We start from the raw sequence: 12,717 nt of genomic DNA, 5'->3' as shown, positions 1-12,717 counted from the left end.
GTTAAAAAGCTTCCCAGCGGTAAAGTGCCAGGGGTGGATGAGATTCACTCTGAGATGCTAAAAGCTCTGGACATTGTAGGGCTGTCTTGGCTGACATTCCTTTTCAATGTCATATGAAGGTCTGGGACAATGCCTGCTGATTGTCAGATTCTCATTTTTAAGAAAGTGGACTAGAGTGGTGTTCCTGCAAAAGGGGGATCACGCAACTCAGCCTCCCTGGGAAAAGGTGTTGGAGAGGAGGCTCCAAACGATTGTTCAGGAGGAGTAGTATGGTTTTCACCCAGGTTGTGGAGCAGTAGACCAGATCTTTACCCTTGCTGAGTAACTGATGCTTTAATTAGAGTTTGACCAGGGAGTTTGAAACTTGAAGAAGGCTTACAACTGTGTCCCCCGAGGTACTTTGTGGGATGTGCTGCAGGAATATGGGCTACCACAGCTATTTGGGCTCTGTATAACCAAAGCAAGAGTTGTATCCACATTTTTTGCAAAAAGTCAAACTCACATACATTGCATGTTGAATGCCAGGGTCACAATCCTGTTTATGATTTTCTTGAATAGAGAGGCGTCTGGTTTGCGAAACTCAGGGTCGCATCTCTGCACTTTATGTGGTTCTGTTGGCTTCTTCAAACAATGACCTTCAATATAGACTGCAAAAACCTCCCCACAGTATTGTATCTGTTCTATAACTGCTTGTATTACTTTACAGAAGCAGCAGAGTACAAAGCAGTCAGCCAAGACATCAGTACAAGGAATACCACACCACTGGACAAATCAGAAACTGGTAAGTGACTTTGCATTCACATGTTTATCTGTATTATGAATGTAAGGAAACATTTATAATGTTATAGTAGATCTTATAAGACACTTCACAAGTGACTTCAGGGCAGTATCACACTGGAGTGACATTGGAGCCTACATTGTGTTTGTTGGGATTCAATGCCAATGATAACTATGTTCAAGTCAATTCAAAGTTGTTTTATTTATATAGCACCAAATCACAACAAATGTCATTTAAAGTCACATCAGATACACAGTTCAATTCAGTCCGATTAATTAAAATCCAAATTAGTCCAATTTTACATTAGAAAAAAAATAGATTGCATCAAACATGTAAAAAAAAAAGAAAATGAAAAGAAATGTTATTATCTAACTCACCAGTACATGCCAATATATGTTCAGAGCAGTTGAAGTTGAAATATCTGTCACTTTGGAAGTTACATGACTTAGTTAGGAAACAAAAACACCAATTTAACCTATCTGCTGCCTTTTCTTAAAGTCGCACAATGTAAGGGTAACGTAGATTCTAATACATGATACTTGAGAACATCTTTTGGGCAAGTAATTCAAGGAAGAGTCAAGTTTCTCCATGTGCTGCATATACATTTAGTCATGATTATGAAAACGTGGACATAATTTTTACACAATTAGTGAGTGTAGTGCTTTAACATACAGAGCTAGAAATATTGAATATTGAATTGAAAAATTGAATATTAGTAACAGACTAACTGATCAATCATTTGCATGTGAGTAGACAGATTTAAAGGTCTGCAACCATGCACAAATTATGACAATGCAAGCATAACAACAGTGGGTTTTGACATGTAGAAAACCTGGACCGTACAGCCATGCACATCCTATTTTACTAAAATTAACTAACAATTAATTGTAGCTGTAGTCTTAACTAACTTCAATTCATCTGCGATTTAACCTACTTTCATTCTATCAACAGCTTTTAATTCTTAAATGCAAAAACTCTTAAACCAATTATCCTGATATTGCTTTAAAATGTAGTGCCATGTTAAGTGCCATTTCTTTCCCTCTATAGAAATACACATTTGACATGATCACCCCTAAGCTGCCAATATGATTTTTTTAACATCACAGTATCTGCAGTATGTCTGGTGTTGTAAATCTTATCTGAACACAAACCCATCCTCTCTCCCTGTCTGTCCTCATTTGTGGCTGTGTTTGTTCTTGTTTTTTTTTCTGGTTTGTTTTTGCCCTTTTTGCATGTAAATGCACTTGCAGACCCATGCTCACTTGACTATGACCCTGGAATGCCTTGCAAAGACTATCAGGCTAAATGGTTCTTTGACAAAAAGAACGGGTTCTGTACACAATTCTGGTATGGAGGTTGTGGAGGCAATGAAAATAGGTTCAACACTGAGGCCCTCTGCATGAAAAATTGCTTGAATTCAGGTAAGTCATTGCCAGGAGCTCTAAAGGAATGTGCTACTATGTGTACAGTATATTTTGTGCTTTACCTCAGATACAAGTAAAATACTTGTAGAATACCAGGTAAATGGCTACACAAAGAAATGACTTTGTTTTATCCCCACAGACAATTAGCATGTTATCAGCTATCTGTTGTTTATCATAATGTTGCATCGTACGTTCTCTTTTCAGGCACCAGCCAAATAAAATGTGAAGTAGAAGTTAGATTCCAGGCATGAAAATAGAGATTTATTGATGAATGACTAAATATAGAAACAAATGCCATTTTACCTGACGAAATACATGGCAGTTATCTTAAGATAAGACAAAGTATTTGCACATGTCTCTAAAACTGGAAACAGAGCCTAGAGATTGAATTTTACAGTGGCATTTCAATGGTAAATTTACCTCTCTTCTGATTGTGAAATTAGTTAAAACTACTAATTGGTGTGTTTCCTTCTATTGTGTATCTTCCAGAGTGACAAGTTATGCAGCCATTTAAAGAAAGATTCAGGAAGGGGAGTGAAGAAGCAGCTCATAGATAACTATGTAGAGAGGGATGACAAGTAGGATTACCGATCGGTCAGTGTCACTCATTGGAGTGCTAAAAAAGAAAGAACTTCCTAAAAAGATTACAGAAATCTATTGGCTTAGTATTGTAATTGTAACTCTTATAATTTTTTATGCACTTTCATAGAATAAATACTTCTAAAAAAAGAAATCTGTTGGAGTAAATCAGTGTTATCTGATCCTGGGTGTGTTGTATGAAGGAATTTTGTCAGGCAAAGTACCCATTAATTCACATCTGTTGAAAAGACATCAAGGGATAGGGAGTATATGTACAGTGAAATAGAATGCAACTACATGTCTGTGAGAGGGAGGGGATTCAGCATCCTAATTGGAATATGAAACTTTTTTTTCTGTTAGAACCTTTTATTTATTAAGCTAAAAGTAAAAAATGCTACACAAAGAATCGTTGTTGAAGTCGATTGGTGAGAAATTAGGAACAAATGTGGATTAAAGAATAAGTAGGACAAGAAAAGCAACTTGACAGTGAGGATGATTAGAGAAACACGATGATACAAAACGTCCACACAGCCAAAACAGCTACTTTTTTTGTAGCAGCTTGTAAAATCTATTATTTTGAAATTCTATTCAAATCAGATATTTCTACAGCACCAGAGCCACAGCCAGAGGGGCAGCAGGTTGAACAGGTGGAGATCCTTTCAGCACCTGGTGAGATCTGATATTTACTTAATGTCAATAGTTTCTGTAGGCATATTATTTCCAATTAATTTTTTATATGAGCTTTTTTTTCTTTTTTTATGTTATTAGTTACATGTATGTGTGTGTACATGGATGTTATACAAATATTTGCTAGTGAGAAAGAAAGACACTGGCTGTTTGGTTGAATTTAAAAAACAAAACAAATTAACATTGAAACATAAGTTGAATTAAACCCTTGTAGACTACTCATCATGTTTGGCATGTATCCAAACATCAAGTCACCAGACTTGCATGCTAATTCATGGTTATATAATTCAATTTCTCCAAACTTTGCTCAACTACAAGAAATCGTTTCTGTCCTGTAGCAAACATACCTACCTCCCCTGTTGCCCCTTAGGTGATCTTGTTGACATACATATAAAACAAGTATAAATCGTGCATGGGAAATAAAGGAAAGTTGTGCCTTTTTCACATTAATAAGCCAAGTCATACCCAGCGGCGCCGATTTATGTTTCTGCTGGTGGGTGTTCACCGTATTTGCATGACTCGTTGCTATTTTGACAAATGCACATTCGTCTCACAGCAAAACACACATTAGATCAATTAACAGCAGCAGCCGCAGTGAACACACGCGTATGCTCTTTCCTATGCGCGCACACGCTCTCTTTCACAAACACACACACTGGTAATGCACACGAGGAGTTAACGTCAATGTAACCTATCGCAAAAAGCTCCAATGAATATAAAGGAAAAATCCACAATCCAACAGTGCAAACCTCACAAAATGCTTAGTTTTTTAGTCTATCTATGGGCATTTACCTTTACAGCCAGCATGAAAAGTCCATCCTTTTTTCTGCCAAACATCTGCACTGCTACTATCCTCAGTCGTTGACATGGTAGAGTTTTCACTGGAAGACGGTCTCGTGTCGGTGGATATTTTTGGTATTTTTATGACAAGTTTGTCCATTTTGTTGGCTAAATCAACCACTATGCTAGTATAACAGCAAGTTGTCGTCCAGCTTTTTTGGCGGTTTATCTGACATCACAACAATGTTGATAGGTTGCGGAGTGCGTTTTGTCATTAACAAATCAATAATAAGTGCAGGCTGCCTGGCACACGTGGGTACTCAGAAATCTCCGTAGGTACTCGGGAATCTCTGTGGGTCCTCAGGAATCTCCGTGGATGCTCCGCCCGCACCCACAGAGCCTATGGTCATACCGACTGAGAAAATAAATGGAAAGCCTTGTTCACTTGTTCATAGCTCTTGAGAAAATTCTACTTAAAGTACCCCAGAGTTGCCAGAAGAAAACTGCCAAATGTACTTATAGTACAGCAGTGCTAGAAGTGACTTTTAAATGTGTTATACTATATTTCACCAACATACTTTCACAACACAAGCAAGTCAACAGGAAAACCTTCTACTTTTCATTCATTTCTAGTCATTAAATTACACATAATGATAATAATACGCTTAACGGTGATCGCACCTCTCATTTATGCTCATTGAATTTTCTTTCTAGTTATGGGTGCCAATGCCAAAGGCAGGGCACACATATTACTATTGCGCATACTTATTATTCTTCCGTTTCCGCCCGTTTTTCGGCGCGCTACTCCTCCCGCAGCGTTGGTCCGACCGGAATAATAAACACATGGCTGCGTGCGCGCCGATCAGGAGAGGTGTGCTTGTATTTTTCTCTCTCATTACTCAACCGGAATTCCGGATAAATGGGAAAATGAATGGAGAAGGCCTTAACTAGGCAGTTTTGGGCTCGAAGAGCTTTGACACAACGGCAGTTTACGTTTTAGGTGTCCAGAGGAGCTAATTTCCTGGCTTCACACTCTAACTCTCACTCTAAAAATCTTTAAAACAAAATCTCTCAAACAAATGCCTCTCACGTCCAAAATATCTGCCTGATCTGGATAAATTATACATCAAAACGTAGGTATTTTAGTTCTCTTTCACCCAATGTGACTGTCATTGAGCTGGGCCTCACAGATTTCTCACAAATCACCTCTGAGCGCAGAGAGGGAACATTAAATCCCATTATAAAACGGGCGAGCCCTGAAATCAGTCGGAAAACTCATTTTAAAACTGCCATAATAAAGGAGCCACGGGGGTTAGAAGAATAAAAATTACACCGCTGGCTTCCCCCGTCCCTTCTGGCGCTCACGGTGAAAGAATTATTCGGATACGACTTCCACTTTTCGAACAGCGACCGTTTGTTCCAGACTTGTGCTTCATTATTAAACCCCCAGATTTTAAGGGGACAAAGTGAGGTGCAGATTTGTCAGTGGGCACGTGCAGCTGTTGCCCATAGCAACTAATGAGGAGGCCAGACTCAACAAGCCCCAAACTGTCCTATTTTAGAGGGCAGTAACTCAGCCATACGGTATCACAGAGACATCATTCAAACTTTAAAATGTTCACAAGACATTCAGCTATTATCTGATTATACAGCTTTTTCAAATATTAAGCCAATTCTGAAATATGACAGTTTAAAAAACATGAACAGTTTTGCTCCTTCTTGATTTTTATGAATGAGACGATTAGAGTGGCAGACTGATGTTATGGAAGTTTTCAATCGCTTCCTTCCTAATATCTCTGATGAGCAATGAAATAGAGAAACTTACTTTTTCTGCCGGCCGGCTAAGTTTTTATTCTTCGTTGCAAGGAAAAAGATCAGTCCACACCATTCAGCGGCAATGGTATGAAAAGATACAGACAAAAGGAACACAAAGGATTTATACCTGAGGAGGTGGGCTTTGTTCTTTAGGTGTGTAACCACACCTCCAGGGGGGGTAGGATGCAGTCTTGATGATAATTAAGAAACAGGAGGTTAAAACAATTATCTTGTCTGAGTGTTAATTAAGAAGTAAATAGTTTAAAACAATTAGCGTGTCTGGGTGATACAAATGGTTAATGTGGATTGGAGAGTCTGTCAGTCCTGAGACATAAAATTTACCATCACACTGATCATTTTAACTTTTTCTGATATTCAAACAAATTCCTCTAACTTTCATGCTGTTTAACTCAGACAAACAAATTATACCTGTAGGTACACTTGTCCTCTTTCAGCTGATGTAACTACTAAATAGCTCACATTTACAGAATTTCAGCTATGAGCCTTGAAGCGAGAGAAACCTTTCAATTTCTCTCACTAACTCCAATGGAAATTTGGTGGAACGCCAGAGACGGGTTCAACTGTGTTCAACTCGCTGCCGTTTAAATTTTTTTCACTCCATTTAAATAAAAACTACATTGCCGCGTTCCTCCAAGCCTTCTGCTTCTTACAGTCTTCAAATTATTTTCCTCGCTCTTCCAGTTTTCTCACAGGAGGTCATAGTATCCAAAAATGCAATTTCTGCAGGTTATACAGGGAGAGAGCTCATTAAGCTGCAGCTGTTGACAAACATTGCTATCTCTGATGACATCACTCTTCCACTCCCTGCTGTATATTACACTGAAGCCATTTTAACTATTAATCACTTGATTTCTGATAAATTTCCACTAGATTCAGCTTTTTGAGCATGTTCAACTAATCCCATTCAGCTACTTTTCTGCCTTCTTAAAGCTCCAGCTCCTTTCAAAAAGACATTTCAGGCCTTTTGAAACTGAAGCAAATTACTTTTTACTAATATTTCAACTGCACATTTTTCCTCAAAAATTTTTAACCTTTCAACTTCTTCAACTAAGACTTCTGCAGTTTTTTTTCTGCTGAACTTTCACTATTTTAGTGATGTCACACTTTAGAAATGTCAAGGCTTTTCACTTATTACCTGCTTGAAATCCTTTTGTTGTTTTTAACCGTTCAGCTTTTCTTTGCTGACAGTTACTACAGCCAACATGGCGGCCCTATTGTAAAAGCTTTATGCCAGCCTGTGTTATGTGTGCTCCTAATACAATGTAACATGGCGTTATCTGTCTCTCAGCCATCACAGCACAAACTTCCATGATAAAGAAGCTGCACTTCTCTCCTTTAAACTGACAGTGAGGGCTGTGCTACAACTGCCATAAAACCTGTATTCTACACTGGACCTTGATAGACTTAACTGTCTGTAGCATACCTTTCTGCTATTAACAGGTTAAAATTGTCTTTTACTATGACTTATAAATCTATTGAAGCAGCTGATTGTTCTGAACAGGCACAACCTGTCCTCCTCTGTGTCTCTGGCTTAGGACGTCCTTCTGTGTGCTTTCCCTCATACTGGCCTGGTAAAACCTTACTGCTTTTGGCATCATAACTGTCATATTTCAGACTGGATTTGCTATATTTAATGCTTTACTGGTAAGTAGCTGGCCTCTCAGCACAGCATCTTCCAACAACCAGTCCTTTTTGCATGTTTCTTCTCTTTTCTGTACTTTTTTGACTTCATAAAGTCAGTTCCTTTCAAAACCACATTCCAGGCCTTTTGAAACTGCAGCAAAAGAATTTCTACTAATATTTCACATTTTTAGGAACATTTAACATAACTAACTGCACATTTTTCCACAAAAAAAATAAATCCTTTAAATCTTTCTGTTGTTTTTAACCTTTCAACTTTTTCAACTAAGACTTCTGCATTTTTTTCCAAAAGGTTTAATGGACTTGTATAGCGCTTTTCTAGTCTAGCTGACCACTAAAAAAGCGCTTCACTACATGCCGCATTCACCCCACTCACACACATTCATACAGCACGTCTTAAGATATAACTACGTGCTTTCTAAATATTAACACACATTCATACCCCCAATGATACACTGGGGGAGCAACATGGGGTTCAGTGTCTTGCCCAAGGACGCTTCGACATGTATCCTGGGGAAGCCAGAGTCGAACCACCGACCTTCCGATTGGCGGGCGACTGCTCTTCCTCCTGAGCTACAGCCACCCTAAATGATTCCACTATTTTATTTTCACCTTCACTGCTTCAACCAGGATTTCAGCAACTTCTTGTTTAGTTATGGGTGCCAATGCCAAAGGCAAGGCCCATATATTACTATTGTTCATACTTATTATTATGGGTGCAAGGCAAGGTATTGGTATTCAGACTGGATTTGCAATATTTAATGCTTGACTGGCAATTAGCAGGTCTCTCAGCAAGGCATCTTCCAACTGCCAATCCTTTTTGCATTTGTCTTCTCTTTGCTGTACTTCTCTGCCTTCATCTTGCTCCAGGTCCTTTTGGGACATAAGGGCAGCAGCAGGGCAGCAGAAGGGCAGCAGCAGGAGGTTAGCAGCAGGGCAGCAGAAGGGCAGGAGCAGGGCAGCAGCAGGGCCGCAGAAGGGCAGGAGCAGGGCAGCAGCAGAAGGGCAGGAGCAGGGCAGCAGAAGGGAAGCAGCAGGGCAGCAGCAGAAGGGCAGCAGGAGGGCAGCAGCAGAAGGGCAGCAGCAGGGCAGCAGCAGGGCAGCCAACATGGTTAAACAGCTTCATGCCAGCTGCTCATGAGACAAATGAGCGCGATAGCGCGCACTAACTCATATGTTTTCCATTAATCTGAACAGATTAACAGGTTCGTGCCAGCTGCTGACTAGACAAATGCGTGCGATAGCGCGCACTAACTCATATGTTTTCCATTAATCTGAACAGATTAACAGGTTCATGCCAGCTGCTGACGAGACAAACAAGCCAGAAACTCATATTTTAGACTGGATTATGATCATATAATGGTTGACCTTCAATTTGACCTTCAACTCTCAGCACATTAACTCATGTGTCTCTGTGTGGACGGGCAGCAGCTTGGCACCCATCAAAATTTCTTCAGAAATTTTCTAGTTGTTGTTACTATGTCACTTCTTTCCCAGCACATTCTGTGGATGTGGACATCTGCCAGCTTCCCAAGGAAGAAGGAACTTGTGCCAAATTTGTTCTAAAATGGCACTACGATGCCCCCAACAAGAGCTGCACACGTTTCTGGTATGGAGGCTGCGGTGGAAACCAGAATCGCTTTGACACACATGAACAGTGTGTGGAGGCTTGTGGAACACAAGGTGCATTTCTTAACCTTTCGTCAAAAATTCATTGTGCCTGACATTGTCAGTATTTACTACTATGTATCTGCAAATAATTTGCCTTTATCTGATTATTAGAAATTACTAAAGATGATTTGAAACTGTGTAAGTACATGGTAATTTTGAGAAACAGAATTTATATGTAGGATCTCCATAAATACAATGAGATTTCATATATATATATATATATATGAAGCTCAAAATGTACCTTTTCAATAACCTATTTAGAATTTCTTTTCAGGTTATTGTAGCTACAAACAAGATATTTCTACAAAATTAAATTTTCACAAATTTCTGATTACAATTTTTTGAGAGTACTACTGTGCATATATAATAATAATGCTGTTTGAGTTGGGATTAAACACAAAATTAAAAACACTTTACACTCCACCTTCTCCACCCATTTCCTCAAGGGAATTAATTTTTTTCTAATAACCAGAATACATACCCACCCAAATCTAATGTTAAAACTTGATAATGCTGATGTATATATTTTAGACAAAAAAGATGCATAAGGTAAATAGATTGAGTCATTTTTGCCATGCTGGAAAATAACAAAGGAGCTAACTAAGTTTTTCTTCTCTTTTCATCACCAGCACCGGTTAACCCAGGAATTATCCCTACAATAAGAACGTAGGACAAAAGTGACAAATATGACCAGCTTTACCTTTGTTAAGAGGATTAGAGAACCATCCAAAATGGCCATGCTGTAAGGATACATTGCCAAAGCAATGGCTGCACTGGATTCCACAAACATGAACTATATCCACCATTTTTTGGAGTAGTATTTTCATAAGGATAAAGGCAACACATTTGCATGAACTCTTTGAACCCAATGGTGCTACCTACATATTAGGTTTGTTTTACAGATGAAGTTGTAAAGTGCTTGCAGCATTTTGTGGAAGTCAAGTTTTCTGGAACAATGATGTAATGCAAGTTTTAATCTTTTTCCAATGGCAGTTTTATAATTAGACAAGGAACATATATGAATATCTTGGACAGAGATTTGTAGTAAATCAGTACATTCAGCATCGACATTATTCAATGAAGTAATCTTGTTTCAAGTTGTACTTTGTTTTTTCTCTGACATTTCACATTCATGTTGTAACATTAACTTAAGTTGTTGTCATACTCACACAGTCCCCATGGAATTCACTATGGCTTCACTATTTCAGCATCGCAGGATTCACATCAGAGTTAAGACAAGCGTTGTATTTAGACGACACTGACCAACTCCTCAGATGCACACTGTATTAATGTAATGTAAAGTGCACTTCTGGATCCATTGCCTCTAACAAATGTTGTCCAGCTATTAAGAAATGGAATGTTCTTGTCAAGCTGAATTTTTTTATGCGTTTGACTTTACTGAAATTTATGTTTCATCTGTGTATACGAGAAATAAAAATGAATTCAAATTTCTAATAAACATGATCAACTGATTTATTTATTTCTTGTTTTGAATCAGATATTCAATTCAGTTTTATTTATATAGTGCTAAATCACAATAAATGTCATCTCAAGGCAATAATCCGGTCCAATTCAAGCCAATTAGAGTAATTTCAAATCCAATTAATTAAATTCAAAATTAGTCCAATTCATGCATACAGAGCCAATTCAAAAGCAATTTCCTAGCTAAAGAAACCAACAGATTGCACTAAAACTTCTCTTCCGTCCAATCTCCCGTCCTGAGCATGCATGCGGCGACTGTGAAGAGAATTGACTCCTTTTTAACAGGAAGAAACCTCTAGAAGAACCAGACTCAGGAAAGGTGGCCATCTCGAGTTATTATATAACTAGACAATTTCTCCCTGAAACGCTCAGGTCAAAAGATAATGACTTAAATTTTGTCTGAATTTAGAAGCAGACAGTTCTGAGTCATCCATGTCTTTATGGTCTTTTAGACATGCTTGAACTCTGACCAACCTATTGGTTTCATAGATAATTATAGCTTAGTATCATTGGCATAGCAATGGAAATCTAAGCCATTCTGTCTAATAATATTACCTAATGGAAGCATGTTTAAAGTGAAAATAATCAGTCCAAGCACACAACCCTGAGGAACCCCATGATTTACTCTGGTGTGTGAGAAAGATTCTTCATTTACAAGAACAAACTTGAATTTGTCAGATACATATGAATTAAACCAGCCTAATGCAGTTCTATTAATCCCAATAACATGTTCAAGTCTCTGTAATAGAATGCTGTGATTGATTGTATCAATCGCAGCGCTGAGATCAAACACCACAAGCACAGACACAAGTCTGCTATTAGAGGCTAAGAAGAGATCATTGTTAACTTTCACCAGTGCTGTTTCTGTGCTATGATTCACTTTGAATCCTGACTGAAACTCTTCAAACTGATTATTTCTGTGTAAATGATCGCAAAGTTCAGCTGAACTTTAGACAACACAAAGAACTTTAGACAAAAAAGGTTGTTAATTAGCTAATACTTCTGAATTAAGAGTAAATATTTGTTTCAGTAAAGGTTTAAATCACAGCAACCTTAAAAGTCTGAGGTACATATCCTGTCAACAAAGACAGATTGATCAAATCCAATATGGAAGTGTCAATTAAGGGGAAAACCTCCTTGAACAGTCTGGTTGGGATTGGGTTTAAAATACAAGTTGATGGTTTCGAAGAGACTATTGCTGTTGTAAGAGAGATCGACTGGACAGAAACCATCTAAATACAAATCAGATTCTAAAGATACTTCTAAAGCTGCTGTATTTAACGATACATCACTGATAATACTGGGAAGGATTTCATTAATCTTCTTTCTGATAAAAACAATTTTACTGACAAAGAAGCTCAAGAAATGAGAGTTAAAGGAATACATGGCTCAACAGAGCTCGGACTCTTTGTCAGTGTGGCAACAGTGCTGAACAGAAACCTGGGATTGTTCTCATTCTCTTCAAATAATGATGAATAATAAGGAGTTCTAGCTTTACGATGGGCTTTCTTATATGTTATTAAACTATCTTTCTAGACTAATTGAGACTCTTCTAAATAAGAGAAACACCATTGTCTCTCCAGCTATCTTGCAGTCTGCTTTAAAGCATGCAGCTATGAATTGTACCAGGCAGCCAACCTCTTCTGATTGATTCGTTTTCAGATGGGCAACATTGTCCAAAGTTGTATGCATTGAAATTGTAGTGCTGTCAACAAGAGAGTCAGGTTTTCCTTGACTAAAGTTTAGGTAGCTGTCCTCTGTAGTATAATAATAATAATAATATTTGCACATGGCAGCCAAGAAAAGGATGAAATAATTAAATATTTAAATCTGGTGACA

At 38.1% G+C, this 12,717-nt stretch overlaps 1 protein-coding gene across 1 annotated transcript in view; it reads left to right on the top strand.

The window, feature by feature from the left end:
* col6a3 (collagen, type VI, alpha 3) overlaps positions 1-10,855 on the top strand; it is a 97,956-nt gene extending 87,101 nt beyond the window's left edge. The window contains exons 42-46 of the mRNA XM_072397670.1: positions 707-781; positions 2,029-2,199; positions 3,397-3,450; positions 9,223-9,408; positions 10,026-10,855. Of these exons, the coding sequence (XP_072253771.1) occupies positions 707-781; positions 2,029-2,199; positions 3,397-3,450; positions 9,223-9,408; positions 10,026-10,066 (527 nt within the window). The 3' untranslated portion in view covers positions 10,067-10,855. The remainder of the gene's footprint in view (positions 1-706; positions 782-2,028; positions 2,200-3,396; positions 3,451-9,222; positions 9,409-10,025) is intronic.
* Positions 10,856-12,717: the final 1,862 nt, after the last annotated feature.

Source organism: Leuresthes tenuis, unplaced genomic scaffold (genome assembly GCF_036924035.1).
Source record: "Leuresthes tenuis unplaced genomic scaffold, fLeuTen1.0.hap1 SCAF_12, whole genome shotgun sequence".
NCBI lineage: Eukaryota > Metazoa > Chordata > Actinopteri > Atheriniformes > Atherinopsidae > Leuresthes > Leuresthes tenuis.
The sequence above is the reverse complement of the archived record's forward strand: the minus strand, read 5'-3'. Positions and strand labels throughout refer to the sequence as shown.